Source organism: Malus domestica, chromosome 01 (assembly GCF_042453785.1).
Source record: "Malus domestica chromosome 01, GDT2T_hap1".
In the NCBI taxonomy this organism is placed as follows: Eukaryota; Viridiplantae; Streptophyta; class Magnoliopsida; order Rosales; family Rosaceae; genus Malus; species Malus domestica.
Window position 1 is genome coordinate 17,024,530 of NC_091661.1, and position 20,912 is coordinate 17,045,441.

The 20,912-nt window shown below is 37.1% G+C and overlaps 1 protein-coding gene, 1 long non-coding RNA gene and 2 pseudogenes across 3 annotated transcripts; all 4 read left to right on the plus strand.

The window, feature by feature from the left end:
• The first annotated feature begins 958 nt into the window (after positions 1-958).
• Positions 959-3,001, plus strand: LOC103426322 (uncharacterized; annotated as a pseudogene). The gene is made up of 5 exons (XR_011578540.1): positions 959-1,317; positions 1,409-1,629; positions 1,680-1,778; positions 2,253-2,334; positions 2,669-3,001. The product of XR_011578540.1 is annotated as an uncharacterized protein (transcript).
• Positions 3,002-5,148: 2,147 nt separating this feature from the next.
• Positions 5,149-5,945, plus strand: LOC139193956 (uncharacterized). Its single transcript, XR_011578543.1, has 2 exons — positions 5,149-5,223; positions 5,527-5,945. It is a non-coding gene; the product is annotated as an uncharacterized lncRNA (long non-coding RNA).
• A 249-nt stretch (positions 5,946-6,194) lies between these two features.
• On the plus strand, positions 6,195-10,010 carry LOC103417606 (receptor-like protein EIX2). The gene is made up of 2 exons (XM_029096405.2): positions 6,195-9,604; positions 9,698-10,010. Exon 1 carries the CDS (start codon positions 6,359-6,361, stop codon positions 9,599-9,601), a length of 3,243 nt encoding a protein of 1,080 aa, XP_028952238.1. The 5' UTR covers positions 6,195-6,358; the 3' UTR covers positions 9,602-9,604; positions 9,698-10,010.
• Positions 10,011-18,011: 8,001 nt separating this feature from the next.
• LOC139196217 (uncharacterized) lies at positions 18,012-20,446 on the plus strand (annotated as a pseudogene).
• Positions 20,447-20,912: the final 466 nt, after the last annotated feature.

The following is a 20,912-nucleotide window of genomic DNA, read 5'->3' on the forward strand; positions in this document are numbered from 1 at the left end:
ATGTCGGTACATTTTTTGTCACTATATGTTTGTGGTAATTAATATTGAGCAGAAGGCTACATGGTGCCGCCTAGCAAATCAGCCCGTCCAATTTCAAAGAACCGTCTCAAAAACCAAATAAATTAGTATTGATATTTGTGGAGAGTAGTTTAGGTAGTAAATTTGAGTTTAAAGAGATATTGATAGTTTAATTAAAAATGATATGAGTGTAGAGGTAAGTTATATGAGTTCAAATAAAATTTTCCTAATAAATTGGTATTGAATTCACCATTCACGAGCTTTAAATGTAAGGCATTCATTTATAAGTGAAGATAAAACAAAACTACATCGTAGTACTAAGTGTCGTGTGAAATTAATCATAAATTAAAATCTAAATTGCTGAATTAATCAAAATTAAGTATTGATATTGACTACATAATGATCAAAGATTGACAACAATACAATCAAATATTGAAGACATATACAAAATTGGCCGTTTTAGTAACTAAAATTTGAAAAATAATCATTTTAGTCAATTTCTCAAATAACTTGACATTTAAAAACATAAGGAAAAAATAGAGAAAATAATGAAACATGAGTAATGATATGAATGTAGTTTGTTTGTTTGGTTGTTTATACTCCATTTCATCCATGTAACTTCACTTCAAATTCATAAACAATGTAGTTTCTTCAACTTACGACGTTGTTAAAACGAGAAGAACTAGGAATAAGAATTATTCGGCCCATCCTTGTCTATCATTTTTGGACGAGGAAATATTGGATGTCATTGAATATAAGGCATAATCTTTAAATGATCTCTCAAAATTTAATTTACATTTCATTCCAGCGTAACTGCAATGCTTAAACTAATGAAAATAGCTTGAAAATTATAAGTTTTAAACTACAACCAATGCTTAAACTAATGAAAATAACTTGAAAATTTTAAGTTTTAAACTACAACCAAATGAAACGTGTAAAAATAAACCGAAACGTCGTCGTCTGTTGGCTAGAGTACCAAAATGTCGTCGTTGTGAGAGTAAACGACTGAGGCGATGTACTTGAAGAAGTCGCTATGGAGTGAGGGGATAACGCCGAAGCCCTCGTCGGAATACGAACCAGAGCCGCCGTCCACCGCCGTAGGCGATCTGGTCAACTCGTTGACCCGGCAGAGAGTGTACCGCGAGGTCGTGCTCGCGCTCCGGAGCGGCCTCCGCGATGTTCGCGCCGAGTTCTCCTTCCTCCGTGTCCGCGGCCTCCTCAAGTTCCTCCGATCGGTCGCCGAGTCCGATTCCACCATCAACCTCTTCTCTCAGACACAATCGCTTCCTGAGCTTCAAGGTAATCAGAAAATTACAAAATTCCTAGTTTCTACTTAATCTTTTGTTTAATTTTTCTGATTGTTGAAGTTGATTTAATTATCGTTTTACAGTCGTGCCGGTTCTGTTTCGGCACTCGCTGAACGATTCGGACGATGAGATCGTACGGAATTTGGATCACATATTCGGCGTCGAGCCGCTGAAGATCACAAGCCCTTCAACCGATTCCGAGGTTTCGCTTGCGCTTAGGGTTTTGGAGGGTTGCTGCCTGCTTCATCCGGACAGCGCGGTTTTGGCTCATCAGCACTAAATAGCTTAACCAAAATCTATGGAGGTTGGATTACTGAGATGAGAATGCAGTTTTTTGTAATTGGGTTTTTGTAGGTTTTGATGAATATATTACCGACTTGCGGCGTGATTGAGCAAGGAGCTTGTTTGGATGCTTTGATTGCTATTATGTTGGATTCATCAGCTAATCAAATGGTAAAGCTTCAAACTTCAGTTTCGAGTCAAATTTATGGAGTTTAATTTTTGTAGAGATTTTATATAAAGTTTGATTCAATTTCCTCGAAATCTCATGGAATACGTGAGATATGTGGATGCTTAAAATACACTACGAAATCTTTCCAATTCCCTTGAATTCTTCAACTTTTTAAAATTCTTTAAAATCAATTTCTAATTGAATACACCTAAAATGTTATAAACTTCTTTAAAATTTTAATTGAATACACTCGGATTTCTAAGCATTTCAATAAACTATCTCAGAATCTTGATTGAATACACTTCGAATTTCAGAAGATAACTTAGAATCCTGATTGATGATTGAATACCCCTAGATTTTTTTAAAGAATTAAAATCCCACAAAATCCCAATTGAATACACCCCTTATTGTGATTGGTTTCGGAGCGGTGATGGGTTTTTTTATGATTCGATTGTTTTCTTGTGTGTAATGTGTAGGATTTTGAGGCTTTTCATGGTATTGAGGAAGTTGCAGGGCTCAAAAGGGACAAACAAGTTGATGAGAATCTCAGGTTTTGATTTATTTCTCTTTGCTTGCTTGATTCTCGTTGTCATGAGTTGTGATTTAAAGCTCTATCTGGATAAATTCTGGGGTAAATGTTAAAGTTTTGGCAAAAATAGGTTTGTTCATCAGACAATTCTTAATAGAATCTCGTCTTTCCTTTTTTTTCTAGGTTTTTAGTTAAGCTATGTCCTGTTGCTCATTTTCATGTTTGTCAATTGAGTAACGAGGTCATCTGCTAGGAATTAATTAGATTTGAGGATTCTGAACACTGGTGTGCCTAGGCTTGGTCCTTTCTTTGCTAATATAATGCACACTGAAGAAAAACACTGTTGCTTTTGTTTAGGTTGAAGTGGAGAGTTCTTGCTGCTTTTGATTGGTCATGTAAATGGGAGGGATAGGCCACCGTTGGCAACCGTACATGAGGACATAAGACATTTTTGGGTGAGAAATCTGCTTCCTTGATATGGCCAGCGAGTCAGTTTGGTTCGACCCTTGATCCGGAGCAGAGACTAACTGCTCATCACATCCAAGCTCGTCGTGTGATAGTGTCCTTAGATTTGTACTGAATCTGAACATAGAAAGCACCCTAGGCATTTTGTTTTGTTTTTCTTTGTATTTCAGTGAAATACAATCAGTAATTTGTAAGAAAATGGTCGTCTTCAATGAAATGTTTGCCTTGACATTTTGTGCAGTATAATTTCAAAATCATACAACATTCTACGGAGTGCCATCACGGTAGCTAAAATTCCTCATGCGAGTCTGTGCCGACATTCACCTCTCCCAGACCCTGCGTAAAGCGGGAGCCTTGTGCACTGGGTACGACCTTTATACAACATTCTACGGAGTGCCGTCACGGTAGCTAAAATTCCTCATGCGAGTCTGGAAGCCCTCGCATTAACAATAAACGAACAGTCACAAGTGAATAAAACGCAAGGAACTGTTGTCGCTAAAAGTAAAAGACCCAAAATCAATAATAATATGAGAGTGTTCATGAAAAGAGCTTGGGTTAAATTTAATTTAATAAAAAAATCATGCTATAATTTTATTTAATGAAAAAAACTTAAATTTTAATGAAAAACCCTTAACTTTTAATAAAGAGGACAAAAGAACTTAAATTTTAATAAAAATGACAGAATTTTAATATTTAAAAAAAAAACTTGACGTGCCTAGGTGTGCGCGTCCATCATAGACATTATTTATGAAATAATACTACACTGTTTATGAAACTTAACAGTACTATACTATTTATGAAACTGCAGTGCTATACTATTTATAAAACTAAACGGTATTACACTATTTATTATCCAGATTCATAAATAGTATCTAGTTCTTGGTTCACTTTTGTAAATAGTGTTTAGTTATTGGATCCTATTTCATAAATAGTTTATAGTAATTGGTACAGTTTCTAAATAGTGTCTCATTTTTTATCTGGTTTCATAAATAGTTTCTCATTTTTTATCCAATTTCATAAATAGTGTCTAATTCTTGGTCCACTTTCATATATAATGTCTAGTTCTGGATCATGTTTCATAATTAGTGTCTAGTTTTTAGTCTAGTTTCATAAATAGTGTATAGTAATTGATACAATTTCATAAATAGTGTCTCTTTCTTGGTCTTGTTTCATAAATAATGTCTTTTTCTTGGTCCAGTGTTTTATATTGAACTCTTTCAATTATTTATATTTTCTAATTAAACAAAGAACCAATTAGAATTGGAGGTAATTGAAAATTCATATGGTTCACAACTCAAAGTCTTTTGTTGGAGTTCCTTATGTTATGTTAATGAACTCCACAAGTTCTCTCTAAGAATGCTTTTAAGTTGGTCAATTATTGTGTGTCTTCAAATCTAATAACTCCAAGACTAAATTTGTAAAGACCCCAGTGGCGATGGAATTATTCGAAATACCAGAAACTCTTGAGACCTTGCTGTCAATAACCTTGAAGTATCGCATGGAGCATGCATTTCCACTTGCATTGTAGAAATTTTGATTTGTTGGTCCTTCTTGTTCTCAACTTGTAATTTACTTTGAAGTGTGATTAAGACAAATGACAAACGAAAGTGGAGAAGAATCATCTATTTTGTTGGAGTCATTCATCCTTCCTCTTATCCTCCAAAACGACTTTTGTGTTGATTGTTGCAGGCTTTGTCATTATTTTGGAGAGACAAGTCATCCTTTAATTACTACACCTACCTACAGAAAAGTAGCTGGTCCACTCACACATGTTCCATACTTGACCATTTAAGTCAATAACCTTGAACTATCGCATGGATTTCCACTTGCATCGTGGAAATTTTGGTTTGCAGGTCCCTATTATCATCAACTTGTAATTTCCCTTGAAGTGTGATTAAGATAAATGACAAACGAAAGTGGAGAAGAATCATCTATCTTGTAAGAGTCATTCATCCTTCCTCTTATCCTCCCAGAATGACTTTTGCTTTTTGCAACTTGTGGAAAATAAATGTGAATATATCTCTCAAGAGCTAAAGCGTTTTCCGTGTATTTTAGCCTAGTCCAAATAATGTGAATTTCGCATTTTGACTGTTTGCAACTTGTTTGGAAAATAAATGTAAATTTGTTCTCTTAAGAGTTGAGACGATTTCCGCGTTTTTTAGCTTGGTCCAAATAACGTGAAAAATTTATGGAGTTTAATTGATTTGTAGAGATTCCATATAAAGTTTTGATTCAATTCCCTTGAAATCTCATGGGAAGACATGACATATTTGGATGCTTAAAATACATCTCAATTGAATACACCCCCTTATTGTGATTGGTTGCGGAGCGGTGATGGGTTTTTTATGATTGGATTGTTTTCTTGTGTGTACTGTGTAGGCTTTTGAGGCTTTTCATGGTATTGAGGAAGTTGCAGAGCTCATAAGGGACAAGCATGTTGATGAGAATCTCAGGTTTTGTTTTATTTCTCTTTGCTTGCTTGATTCTCGTTGTCGTGAGTTGTGATTTGAAGCTCTATCTGCTTAATGTCTTTTGAATTAGTCCTCTTGATTAACGAACAGTCACAAGTGAATAAAACGCAAGGAACTTTTGTCACTAAATGACCAAAAGTATTGTCTTGATCAAATGACAGTGATGATTCTTCACTAACAGCAATTTAGCATAATTTCTATCCAAATACATTTAAGTCGGTCAATTATTGTGTGTCTTCTAATCTAATAACGCCAAGACTACATTTGTAAAGACCCCAATTGCAGCGTAATTACTCGAAATACCGGAAACTCTTGAAAACTTGCTGTCAATAACCTTGAAGTATCGCATGGAGTATCGCATGGGGTCCAAGACAAGACAATACAATTCCACTTGCGTCGTGGAAATTTTGGTTTGCAGGTCCCTATTATCATCAACTTGTAATTTACTTTGAAGTGTGATTAAGACAAATGACAAACGAAAGTGGAGAAGAATCATCTATCTTGTGGGAGTCATTCATCCTTCCTCTTATCCTCCCAAAATGACTTTTGACTTTTTGCAACTTGTTTGGAAAATAAATGTGAATATGTCTCTCAAGAGTTGAGGCGTTTTCCATGTATTTTAGCCTAGTCCAAATAATGTGAATTACGCATTCTGACTGTTTGCAACTTGTTTGGAAAATAAATGTAAATTTGTTCTCTCAAGAGTTAAGACGATTTCCGCGTTTTTTAGCTTGGTCCAAATAACGTGAATTACACACATATATGTTGTTTTCTAATTCCACAAAATACAAAAAGACTTCTAAAATGTAAACAGAACAAAACAATCAACGCCGAATTGTGTTGATTGTTGCAGGCATTGTCATTATTTTGGAGAGAAGAGTCAACGTCTAATTACTACACCTACGTACAGAAAAGTAGCTGGTCCACTCACACATGTTCCATACTTGACCATTTGAGTCAAGACAACTCAGTGTGTGGATCGTATTGTGAACTATTACGTACTCACCCAGCCTTATAAGACACTCGCATCTTTCCTTGTGCTCCTAAATCAATTCTGATTGTACACTTCTTCTTCTTCGTTCTTCAATCATCTTTGCCTTGATTTTGTTGAATTAAGATGGAGAATGACGGAATCAGGTGCTTGAAGAAATTCTTTCACACTTTCATTGTGGTGCTACTTTTTCTACAATGTTTCAACCCTTCCCTATCCTCTGGATTCTATAATGTTTCTTTCGGTTTCGGAGCAATTGGCCACCGGGTGGTGACGAGGTGCATAGAGAGTGAAAGGGAAGCACTCATTTCTTTCAAACAAGGTCTGATTGATGACTACAATCTCCTCTCCTCCTGGGGAAGAGAAGAACACAAGCAAGATTGTTGCAAATGGCTTGGCATCCACTGCAGCAACCGAACCAACCATGTTACTCAACTTGATCTTGGATGGTATCATATGAATGAAGTTTACTCACTTCAACAGAAAGGACAGCAGGAGTATCCTGAATATTACTTTCAAGGTAAAATGATGAGTCCTAAACTAATTGAGTTGCCGCATTTGAAATATTTGGACCTTTCTTCCGTTAACTTCACTGGGACCCAGCTTCCAGATTTCATTGGTTCTCTTTCCAATTTAAGACACCTCAGTCTCTGGGATGCTTCTTTTGGTGGTCGAATTCCAACTCAGATCGGAAACCTTACCCACTTGCAATATCTTGATCTCAGCTCCAATCACTTTGCTAATTTTGAAAACCTGAATTCATGGCTACCTCGTCTTTCTTCTTTAACATATTTGGACCTGAGTTCCAACAATCTCAGTAATGTTCCTGACTGGATGGAAGCAGTTAATAAGCTCCCTAAACTTACAAACTTGTCTCTGTATTCTTGCAGTCTTCCATCTCCTCTAATTCATTCCAGTACTCTTTTTAACATAAATTCTTCTAAATCTCTTGCTCATGTTGATCTCAGTGACAACCAACTCACATCTTCTTCAATATTTCTTTGGTTGTCCAAATACAATGCCAGCCTTGGTCATCTTGATCTCAGATACAATAACTTTGCTAATGTAGAAAATCTGAATTCATGGCTGCCTCATCTTTCTGCTTTAACATATTTGGACCTGAGTAGAAGCAATCTCAGTAATGTTCCTGATTGGCTGGAAGCAGTTAATAAGCTCCCTAAACTTACAAACTTGTTTCTGTCTTATTGCAGTCTTCCTTCTCCTCTAATTCATTCCAGTACTCTTTTTAACATAAATTCTTCTAAATCCCTTGTTCATGTTGATCTCAGTGACAACCAACTCCCATTTTCTTCATCTTCTTCCATATTTGTGTGGTTATCCAAATACAATGCCAGCCTTGTTCATCTTGACCTCTCTTCTAACCAAATTGAAGGAGGGATTCCGCAATCTTTTTCCAAGTTATGTAATCTGCAAGAATTCAACCTTTACAACAACACTCTGAGTGGACAACTTTCTTCGTTGGTTCAAATTTTACTGTCTGCATGCCCTGATCAAAACTCATTAGAGACTCTGGACCTCTCAAGGAATCATCTTTCTGGATCAATTCCCAATCTCACAAACTTTTCATCATTGAAAGAATTAGTTCTCCATGACAATCAATTGAGTGGAACAGTACCTGAAAGCATTGGGCATATGTCTATGCTCGAGCGTATCTACCTTAGTATGAATGCTTTGGAAGGTGTGGTTTCGGAAAGCCACTTCGCCAATCTCTCCAGATTAAGGGATTTGGATATGTCTGATACCCCACTATCTTTAAGCTTCAGTTCTAATTGGACTCCTCCTTTCCAATTGGATTTGATACATTTGAGCTCTTGCATGGTGGGTCCACATTTTCCAAAATGGCTTCAAACTCAGAAAAGTTATCAGGAACTTTATATTTCTAATGCAGGAATTTATGATATCCTTCCAAGTTGGTTTTGGAGCCCTCTGTCTCGTCAGGATCCTCCTAGATATATTATTATAGATCTTTCCAACAATCGAATTAGAGGAACAATTCCAAATTCAAGATTTGAGTTTCCCTCCTCTTCCTTTAGTCAAGTGAATTTGAGTTGGAATCAATTGGAAAGTCCAGTCCCTTCATTCCTTTCCACAGCGACATATCTAGATCTCTCCAACAATAAGTTTTCAGGATTAGTTTCTTTCATGTGCCCAAAGACTCCGAACAAGGTTAGTCCTTTAGCCTATCTTGATCTCTCAAGCAACAATTTGTACGAACAACTTCCTAATTGTTGGACACGTTTTGAAAATCTTGGCTTTCTTGATTTGAGTGATAATGCTCTTTTTGGGAAAATTCCTACCACAATGGGCTCTTTACCTTCTATTCAAACGCTGAAGTTAAACAAGAATGAGTTTGTGGGGGAATTGCCTTCATCTTTGAAGAATTGCAGAATTCTGAGCATATTTGATGTTGGAGAAAATAACTTATCAGGTTTGATACCTGAATGGTTAGGGGTTGGACTTCCAAATTTGGCTATCCTTATCCTCCGTTCTAATCACTTCTATGGAAGCATCCCACTACAATTGTGTAATATGAGAGACATTCAAATTCTGGATTTTTCGATGAATAACATCTCTGGAAATATACCCAAATGCGTCAACAATTTGACTAATTTGGCTCTAAAAGGAAGATCAGGTCTATCTATCATTCATAAATATAATAGCTCAGATGGCAGTTGGCTAGCTTATTATGAGGAAGCATCCTTGATATGGAAAGGCATAATGTCCAGATACAAAAGTACTCTGGGGCTTGTAAAGTGTATTCATCTGTCGAGTAACCGATTAACGGGGGACATTCCTACGGAAATCACTGATCTTGTGGGGTTGGTTTCCTTAAACCTGTCAAGAAACAATTTAACAGGTCAAATAACTCCAATGATCGGGAAATTGAAGTCCTTACAGTCCCTTGATCTGTCAAGAAACCACATATATGGCGGAATACCAACAAGCCTTTTTCAAATATATGGTCTTGGTGATTTGGACTTGTCAAACAACAACCTGTCCGGAAAAATTCCAATGGGGACTCAACTCCAAACCTATGATCCTTCTAATTTTGCTGGAAATCCTTTGCTTTGTGGAATTCCACTTCAACAGTTGTGCTCTCCTGAGGAAACAAGTCCAGAGGAGCAACCAATGTTTGGGGATCAAGTTAAAGAAAATGATGGGCTTATAACAACAGGATTTTACTTGAGTTTGGCGCTTGGTTTTGTTGTTGGATTTTGGGGAGTTTGTGGGAGTTTGATATTCATCAGGTCATGGAGATACACATATTACAAGTTTTTGAATTGTGTGTACGATTGGCTTTATGTGAGGGTGGCGTTTATCGGGCGACGAAGAACGATTGATGGGTAAACTGTATGTACTCTTCCACATAATGAATAATATTATTGCAGTTTTGAGTCTCTAAATTATGACTAATACATGGTGTGGTTTTTTTAATCTTTTTAGCTCGTGTATCTACCGTTGGTAAGCAATGCTCCCTTTAAACTGGAGAAGAAGGAGATTGAAGAGTGCAATTTGAAGTTATAATTTAGTGGAAGTGTTGTGTTTAATTTAGTGGCCTTTTTGTTTTTGCAATGTCGTTACTTAGATTATCTTTGAGAGGTTAATTAGGTTCTTTTCATCCTCTTTTACTAAGTGTACCAGTTGATCCTTTTCAATAAATTTCTTTGAGAAACTTGTAAGAACTTATTAATAAAGTTATAGAGAGAAGGATCCGACAGATAATTCAATAAAAGATTGGATACATTAACATTGAGAACATCATACATTACATTAACAGACAATTCAATAAATATATCTCACATCATCAATTGTTGATTCTTTACATTAACAGAGAAAAACAATTTGAATTATGAAAATCTGATTTGAGTAAGAGCTCACTACTGGTTTAATTGACTATTCTCATCATTCATTAATTCTCATTGCCACCTTCAGCCAACGTAAAACATGAGTTTATCGAGTGCACCAATTGGGCAATAGCATGACAGATGATGCATGCAGCATTGCAATAACGTAATGGAAACTTGATTTTCGTACACAGCGTCCCCAATAATGCATCGGTTCAGCTGCGCAATGATAGAAAAACAAAATAAGGACCATATTCTGTAAAGATTCAACACACTTTAGCAAATTGATTAGTAGCATGCTGTAATAACGCAGAGCATCAAACTCCTACTAATACATCAGGAATCTTTTCACTGATTGAAGTAGAAGGTCCAGCTTCAGCAGCAGCCTCCATCCCCAGTTGACCTAAACCATGCTTGTATTCAAGTGCAGTTGCGAAGCCTATGAACATAGCAACTAGTAACCTTGCGAACATACAAGTTACTAATTTCAATACAAAATTCGTTGTATGAACACGAAAAGAAAAGCAATAAAGTTTCTGTTGGGATTTAAAAGACTTCTCTACTTTGGAGATGTCTATCTCACAAATAAGAATGTAACACAGCGGAAATTGATAGGCAAGAGAAAAAGAAAATTCAAGGTTACACTCAAAACTTTTTTTATTCTCACACAAACTAATACAAGAGAAATCACTCAAACACTCTTGGAAGCTATGAATGCTTCTTCTACTTATTCTCACTTTAGAGAGCCTTCTTGTCTCTCTTACTTCTTCTTCTTCTTTCTCACTTCTCTTTTCTTCTTCTTATATCTTTCATTACAACATACTCACCTATATTTATAGGCAAGCATAACCAACCATACCAAGTGTGAATACCAAGTGTGAAATCATCCTAGCCATTATTCTTGATTCTCTTAAAGTAGCCCACCAACATAGACTTTGCTTATGAACATAATGAACACATGTCATATTCATGCTAGAATTGTCTAGCATTTTTCAATGCATGCACCCACCATTCTAGAAGCAAGATTACTTTTCAACATCCCCCCTTAATCTTGCTTGTGACGCCGATTGAGTTTCTCAGTCTGATAAAGACTTCTTGCTTGAGTGGCTTAGTGAATATGTCTGCAATTTGGTCTTGAGACTTCACGTATTCCACTTGCACATCCTTTCTTGCAATGCACTCTCTTATGTAGTGATAGCGGGTATCTATGTGCTTGCTCCTGTCATGGAATACTGGATTTTTTGCTAGAGCTATTGCAGACTTATTGTCGACATAGATCTCTGTTGGTTCTTCTTGTGGCATGCTTAATTCTGTCAGCAAGTTTCTCAGCCAAATTACATGACAAACACATGCGGTAGCAGCTACGTATTCAGCTTCACATGTAGATAGTGTGACAATCGGTTGCTTCTTCGACATCCATGTGAATGCAGTGTCTCCAATGAAGAACACAAATCCAGTAGTGCTTTTTCTATCGTCAGAATCTCCTGCCCAATCACTGTCGCTATATCCAACAAGTTTGTAGTTACTAGAACTTGAATAGAACAAGCTAAAGTTAATAGTACCTTTAAGGTATCGAAGAATTCTTTTGGCAGTCTTCAAGTGTGTAGTTGTGGGATTCTCCATGTAGCGACTGACTAATCCGACGACATAGAGAATGTCTGGTCTTGTGCATGTCAAGTAGCGCAAGCTTCCAACTAGACTCTTGAAAAATGTTGGATCTACACTTTCTCCTTCATCATGCTTGGTTAGTTTGACTCCACACTCCACTGGCGTGCTTATGGGCTTGCAGTCGTGCATTTTGAACTTTTTCAGTATCTCATTTGTGTAGCTTTCTTGGGAGATGAAAATGCCTTCTTCGCTCTACTTAACTTCAATGCCTAGGTAGTATGCCATTAGCCCGATGTCCGTCATCTCAAATTCTTTGGTCATCACTTTCTTGAACTCTTCAAACATGCTTGGATTACTCCCAGTGAAGATTAGATCATCCACATATAAGCACACAATCAAAATATCTCCATCTTTGACTTTGACGTAAAGAGCATGTTCATGAGGGCACTTGGTGAAGTTGTTTTCTTGGAAGTACTTGTCGATGCGACTATTCTATGCTCTTGGCGCTTGTTTTAACCCATAGAGGGCTTTCTTCAGCTTCAGAATCTTGTCTTCATGCCCTTTGATTTCATAGCCTGATGGTTGTTGAATGTAGACTTCTTCTTCAAGGACTCCATTTAGGAAGGCGGACTTCACATCCATTTGTTGAATCTTCCATTTGTTTTGAGCTGCCAAAGAAATTAGCAATCGTATCGTTTCCAAACGAGCAACAGGTGCAAATACCTCATCATAGTCGATTCCGGCTCTTTGACTATAGCCTTTCGCCACTAGTCTCGCCTTATATCTTTCGACCTCTCCGTTGGCATTTTTCTTTGTCTTGTACACCCACTTGACTCCGATGGCTTTGTGTCCTTTTGGAAGAACAGTGAGTTCCCATGTTTCATTTTTCTCGATTGCGTCGATTTCTTCATCCATTGCTTTCCTCCACTTAGTATCTTGTACTGCTTCTTGGAAGTCGACTGGTTCACAATCAGCAAAGAGACATAAAAGTGTAGGATTATCAAGTCTTTCAGCTACCTCATAGAGATCTCATATACTTCTTGTGCGTGGTACTTCTCTTTCATTTAGGCTCCCACTTGATGATGTTGATGCTGGTGAATTGCCATGATTGGTTGATATTGGTGAAGCAGGTGGAGTAGAGGATTCTTGTTGAACCTCTCTTGCTTGCTCCATCGTCCCTTGTTCATTCTCTTCTTCAAATTGAGGAAAGAAATGAAGATCTCCTGCATGCGGGCCAAAATCCCATTCTTCTTCTTCGTCGAACGTCACGTCTCGACTGATCACCGTCTTTCCATTGTTTGGATTATACAACTTGTAGCCTTTTGAATTTGAGTCATAGCCGATGAAGATGAACTTCTCACTTTTGTCGTCGAGTTTGGCTCTCCTCTCGTCTGGTACATGTACATGGGCTATGCTTCCAAAAACTCTTAGATGAGAGATACCTGGTTTTCTTCCACTCCATGCTTCTTGCGGAGTCTTTCCCCACACACTTCTTGTTGGAGATCGATTGGATAAGTAGACAGCACATGCTACAGCTTCTGCCCATAACTCCTTAGGCAATCTCTTGCTTTTGAGCATACTTCGAGCCATGTCGAGGATAGTTCGATTTTTTCTTTCCGCCACACCATTTTGTTGAGGGGATCTTGGAACTGTCAAAGGTCGACGAATTCCATTTGCTTCACAAAATTCTTGAAATTCCTTTGAAGTGAATTCTCCTCCTCGATCAGATCTCATGGCTTTGATCTTGCAACCACTCTCTTTTTCTACGGCGGCTTTGAACTTCTTGAATGCTCCAAAGACTTCTGATTTCTGCTTCAAGAAATAAACCCATGTTTTTCTTGAAAAATCATCAATGAAGAGAAGGAAATAATTATTTTTACCCAAAGAGCTTGGTTTTATAGGACCGCACACATCGGTGTGAATGAGCTCAAGTGGCTTCTGGGCTCTTGTGGTCGACTTCTTTGGAAAGCTTTTCCTGAATTGTTTTCCAAGTAAACATCCTTCACAAACTTGATCAGGGTGGCTGATGCACGGTAATCCTCTCACCATCTCCTTCTTAGATAATAACTCTAATCCCCCGAAGTTAAGATGCCCAAAACGAAGATGCCAAAGCCAAGATATGTCTTTGTAACATATCTTGAGACACTTTGCAACATCGTTTTGAATGTTCATGGGAAACATCCTATTCTTTGACATTTTCGCCTTGGCAATTAATCTTCCTTTGTCATCTCTAAGAAAAAGGATATAATTTTTTGTATGAAAATCATAACCTTTTTTCTAAGAGTTGACCCAAACTCAAAATGTTGCTTTTCATATTGGGCACGTAGTAGACATTTGAAATTAATTGGTGACCGCCATTTTCAAGGGGAATAAGGATGTTACCTTTTCCTTTTACGGGTATTTTGGATTCGTCTCCAAAAGAAACGTTGCCACTCACTGATTCATTGAGCTCTACGAACACGCTTCTTTTTCCACACATGTGGTTACTGGCGCCGGTGTCAAGATACCATGTATAGTCTTGGTCTCCATCATTGTTCTTGCATGCTAGTAGCACAACGCCATTCTCTTCTTTATCTTCTTTCACATAATTGACCTTCTCATCAAGTCTGTTGTTTGGAGCTCTACATTCCCAAGCATAATGCCCGAACTTTTGACAATTATAGCATTGAACTTGAGATTTTTCATACCTCAAGTTTGAGCGTCCTCTCCCACGACCTTTTGTTGAGCTTTCTCCTCTTTCGTAGTTGCTATGGTTGTTGAAGTTCCAACTTCGTCCACGTCCATGTCCACGCCCACGTCCGCGACCTCGGCCACGACTTCTTTCGTTTTGGCTTCTCTCGTTGTCGAAGCTTTCTTCTTTCTTCTTTGGCTGAACATGCGTCTTGAGAAGCTGCTCATCATTCCCTTGCCTCTTCTTATGTTTCTCTTCATATGCTTGTAGCGAGCCCATTAAATGCTCTATACTGATTTCTTCCAAGTCTTTTGTCTCTTCAATCGTCACAACAATGTGCTCGAATTTGGGGTCCAATGAGCGTAGTATCTTCTCCATAATTCTAACATCTTCTAATTTTTCACCGTTTCTTTTTAATTGATTGGAAACGGCTAAGACTCTTGAGAAGTAATCGGAGATTGATTCAGACCCTTTCATTTGTAAAGATTCGAACTCACCTCTTAATACTTGAAGACGAACCTTTTTCATTTGTTCGGCTCCTTTGTAAGAGGTTTGAAGCTTCTCCCATGCTTGCTTGGCGGAGGTTGCACTTGAGACCTTCTCAAAGCCATTGTCATCTAATGCTTGGTAGATGAGGTAGAGAGCCTTCTTGTCTCTCTTTCTTGAATCTTTCAAGCTCTCCTTCTGGGGTTGGGGCAGAGTAGCTTCATCTTCTGGCTAAGTGTAGCCTTTCTCCACGACTTCCCATACATCATGTGCTCCCAAAAGGGCCTTCATTTTGATACTCCAATTATCGAAGTTGTTGTTGTTGAGCACTGGAACTTGGAAAGCTGCCATAGCGTTGTTAGCCATGGCTCTGATACCACTTTGTTGGGATTTAAAAGAATGTAACACAGCGGAAATTGATAGGCAAGAGAAAAAGCAAATTCAAGGTTACACTCAAAACTTTTCTTATTCTCACACAAACTAATACAAGAGAAATCACTCAAACACTCTTGGAAGCTATGAATGCTTCTTCTACTTATTCTCACTTTAGAGAGCCTTCTTGTCTCTCTTACTTCTTCTTCTTCTTTCTCACTTCTCTTTTCTTCTTCTTATATCTTTCATTACAACATACTCACCTATATTTATAGGCAAGCATAACCAACCATACCAAGTGTGAAATCATCCTAGCCATTATTCTTGATTCTCTTAAAGTAGCCCACCAACATAGACTTTGCTTATGAACATAATGAACACATGCCATATTCATGCTAGAATTGTCTAGCATTTTTCAATGCATGCACCCACCATTCTAGAAGCAAGATTACTTTTCAACAGTTTCCACGTAATTAACAAAACACCAAAAACTCACCGAAAAACACATGCATGAGCTCTAAAAAGGTTTAGAAAACATGTTTTTGAGGCTATTTACAGTGACCGTATTCTTTATGCCGACACCAAACTTTAAGTTCATGTGGAAATCTATTTATACATCAAGTAACACACTAATCTGTAAATATTTTCTATAGATAGTGTGCAAATTTCTTTCTTTCAGTCTTTTGTATGTTTATGACCTGATAAACATATTAAAAGTTTGCGATTTAATATGATTACTCACTCCCAAATGTAAAAAGTTTGCGATTTAATATGATTACTCACTCCCAAATGTAATTGTTATTCTATGAATTCACTAAAATTTAAGGTTGTGTGTATTGTTGTTTTTAAAACCTTTTGATTAGTAATACAAAATTGAATATGAGATCTTCCTTTTGGTAATATCTTAAACTGCTTACGATCAAGGTTCTAAACATCGCTAGGCGCTAGTCGGGCAGCGGGCAGAGGTTTAGCGCCTAGGCGATCAAGGCGGATTTATGTAAATTTATTATATATCTTGTAAATAAATGCCTATTTACACCTAAAAAAAACTATACTTGTATAGATAATAAAAAAATGATAAAATGTAAAAATAGAATTAGAAGAATACACAAATTATATACATCCAAAAAGTTCAATATTTAAAAAACAGTAAGCATATAATCATAATGAGGAGGATTTGAATGATAGACTAAATTCTTCTTTGCCTAAATTATTTAACCTTGTTGTTGTAGACATCGAAATTTCGTAAATAAATGTTGACCGATAAATCAAAGTGTCAACGCTCATGTATTACATAAATTTTACACGTAGCGTGTGACTCAACGAAAATTGAAATGAGTTGGAAAAGTCATCAAATAGGACACGTGTCAACGCCTGGCAGAAACGACTTATTTCATCTGGAATATTATATTCAAAATTAGGCCTTGGAAAATTCTATAAATACAAGCCCAATTTCATTCATTTAGGGACGAATTCATATTACACCTTGAAGCTCTGAAGCTTTGAAACTCCGAAGCTCTAAAGCATCCAGGTTCCCGAAGAATCAAGAAAGCCTTCTTCGTTCTTCGTTCATCGTTCTTTCAAGATCAAGCCCCGACGGCCCTTGAAGAAAGTGTTCTTCGTTCATCGTTCACCCAAGATCAAGCCCCAACGGCCCTTTGGATCAACGAACGTCGACAAATCCATACATCCAACCGTTCTTCAAGATCAAGCCCAAAAGCCCTTGAAGCCCTTGAAGACCCGTTCATCACTGTTCTTCAAGATCAAGCCCAAAAGCCCTTGAAGACCCGTTCATCACTGTTCTTCAAGATCAAGCCCAAAAGCCCTTGGAGATCCGTTCATCACTGTTCTTCAAAGATCAAGCCCAAAAGCCCATTTGAAGATCCGCTCAAAGCCACCTTCAAGATCAAGTCCACGGCCCTTGAAGAACGTTCATCCTTAGATCAAGCCCAACGGCCCTTTGGATCAATCACACATCCACAAATACACACCTTACGGAGATCGAATCAGAGGATCAAAATAGAGAGAGATTGTAACCCAAAACCATCAAATACAAATATTTGTTTGTGCACGTTGTTCTTGTCTCTTTCGTTTCAGGAATTTTCTGTGTTTACAGTTGTATCTAGTTTATTTCTTTTCTTTGTATCTATCCCCTAAAAAATGCTCCAATTCCTTTCACTATTGGATGAACTTGTAGTAAATCTATCATTTGCAAATTAGGTACACCATTTCCATAAGTATACCACCATGAAACCAAAAAAGAAAAAAGCACACAATTAATAAAAAAAATATATAAAATATATAAATAAATAAAAACCGCCTAGGCTCCTAGGCCCCGCCGCCTAGCTCTCCGCCTAGGAGCCGCCTAGCCCACCTAGCTTCCAGCCAATTTTTCCAAATGCCTTGACCAAAATCAGGGCGGGGCTCCACCACCCAGCACCTAGGCGCCGCCTAGGCCGATTTTTAGAACAGTGCTTACGATATACATCATAAGCAACCATGCTTACAAACTTCAGCACTCTTAGAAACAACATGCACTAATCTACAACGGTTTTTAATCTTACTCGAGGCCCCAAATACACTTGTGTGTCACATGCAATTTAATTACGATGTATTTGGATTGCACATTTCAAATCCTATGATGCACAAGTGTGAATGTTTTAGATTGATGAATTTTACTCATCTAACGAGATACAAACTTGTTTCGTTCCAAGTGAGTAATTAAGTAAAAATAGTACTCATGTGACTAGGAGGCGGCAAGGATGTGAGACTAGGGATGGGCAACGATTATGGCGGGCGGGTAACCGTGATTATTTACCCATAACTGTTTAAGCTTTTACCCGTATAACCGTTTACCCCGTTGGGTATTTACATAAATGAGTATACCCATACCCAAAGCGTTTATAAACGGTTAACCATACCCATTTACCCATAACCGCATACCCATTTAACCATAACCGCGTACCCATTTACCCATTTTTAACCCGTTTACTCTTCTTTTTTCACTCGTCTACCTATTTTTTTAACAACTTGAAAATTAAAAAGAAATTTGTCATAATTTTCTTTTTCTAACAATTAAATACCGTTATAAATACATTTAACATGAATTTTTGTATATATGGCAATATTATTTATGAATATATGCGATGTCTCCCAATTATTTGACGGTCAATCTATTACAAGAATCATGCATGGTTGTAGGTTTTTGGGTCAAATACTTATTGAAAACTCGAGGCCAATTAAATATATATACATATATATATATATATATATAATATAGGTACGCATCAGTCGATAATAACATATTTCTAAAAGCTCAAGGTAATCATTATTTTGAATTGGCCAAAGCTCCAAAAGACTCCAAAACAAAAAATGTCGAACACTCTAATGTTTTAGCACATTCAATTACATATATTAAACATTGACCCATTCTATCAACTATATTTTTCTCTCAAGTGAGGCATATATATATATATATATATTATATGGCCCTTATGTCTCGGGATACTAAACTTAGCTAGAAACTTATTACTTTTTTTCTTTTAGTTTTATATATATTAAAATAAATAGTTAAATGGATACCCGTTTATAACCATGGATAATACCCATAACTGCCTATTTAAATTTCACGGGTAAACGGTTATACTCATAACCGTTTATTTATCTAAACGGTTATCCTTAACTGTAATCATCAAATTTAAATGGACGGATAACCACGGTTATCCATAACCAATGGGTATTTCCCATCCCTATGTGAGACATCTCGTATGTATGCAATGGCTAAACTTACTTACAAAACTAAACCAAACGTCGTCGTCTGTTATCTGTGTTAGGGCCAAAAGCGTGGTCGTTTTGATTAGAACATTTCCAGGGCAAAAAGCAGAGGAGAAAGATTGAAATTCTAAGACCGTCTCCAATGGTAACTTATAACCTAAATTTTTCCCTTTCCCCCCCCCTAAATCCACTCCAACCCAAAACCTAAACCAAACATAAAACCTAAAACTTAAAATGAAGGCAAATATAAGTCACAAATTTAGCCCACAAAAGCTGCTAGGACCCACGGATGAGAGTGAAAAGTAGACCTTGTCCTGTAGTCAACAACTACTTTTCTTCATTGGGTGGTGGTGGTAATTAGACCGTTGGTTAATCCAACGGTCCACATTCAATTTTGTTTTTTGTTTTATATTTATATATTTATTGAATCAAACGACTCAAATCGAATATAATCAAATCTAATGGTAAAAAAAAAGATCTAACGGTTTAAATATAAATCCAATGGCTAGAATAATCTTAAAATTTATCGGAATTTAAATATTTTTTTCCAACAGCTAGAATAATTTTTTTTAAGTTTATGTGTTTATCATGATTTTCATGTATTGATTTAGTGATTTTTCAAAATTTATCGGAATTTAAATATTTTTAGGTTAAAATGTTCATAAAATTAATTTAGGATAGTCTACATAATTTATTTTTTTTTAAAAGTTAATTTAAAAAAAAATTAGCCTTAATTAATTTTTTGATAATCTAGGCTAAAATTTTAGGTCAAAAGGGTTGGAGTAGAAAAACTGTTACTAGGCTAAAATCTAAATTTTCTGGGCTAAATATTTTTAAGTTTTAGGTCTATAGCGAGGTCACGCTCGCACTCCGGAGCGGCCTCCGCGGCGTTCCGTCGAGTTCTTGTTCCTCCGCGTCGGCGGCCTCCTCAAGTTCCTCCGATCGGTCGTCGAGTTCAATTCCACCATCAACCTCTTCTCTCAGACGCAATCGCTCCCCGAGCTTCAAGGTAACCAGAAAATTACAAAATTTTAGTTTCTGCTTAATTTTTTGTTTAATTTTTGGATTGTTGAAATTGATTTAATTATCGCTTTACAGTGGTGCCCATTCTGTTTCGGCACTCGCTGAAAGATTCGGACGATGAGATCGTGCGGAATTTGGATCACATATTCGGTGTCGAGCCGCTGAAGGTCACGAGCTCTTCAACCGATTCCGGGGTCTCGCTTGCGCTTGGGGTTTTGGAGGGTTGCTGCCTGCTTCATCCAGACAGCGCGGTTTTGGGTCATCAGCACAAGGCCATTCAGGTACTCAATGTAGCTAAATAGCTCAACCAAAATCTATGGAGGTTGGATTACTGAGATGAGAATGCAGTTTTTTGTAATTGGGTTTTTGTATGTTTTGATGAATATATTACCGACTCGCGGCGTGATTGAGCAAGCAGGTTGTTTGGATGCATTGATTGCTATTTTGTTGGATTCATCAGCTAATCAAATGGTAAAGCTTCAAACTTCAGTTTCGCGTCAAATTTATTGTGATTGGTTTCAGAGCGGTGATAGGTTTTTTATGATTGGATTGTTTTCTTGTGTGTAATGTGTAGGATTTTGAGGCTTTTCATGGTATTGAGGAAGTTGAGGAGCTCATAAGTAGACCTGCCAGTTTCTGATGCGATACTTGACACAAAACGAAAATAACAAGTTTCGGATCAATACGATAACTTATCGGGTCACTATCGGATGATCCGTTAAGAACCCGTTAATAACTAATTCTTAACGGATATACACGCGGGTAACACATGTCGACCTGTTAAGAAAAAAATTATTTTGATAATTTTAAAGTTTAATTACTAAACGATTTATTATAAAATACAATAGTCATATTAATATATACAATATATTCTATATTA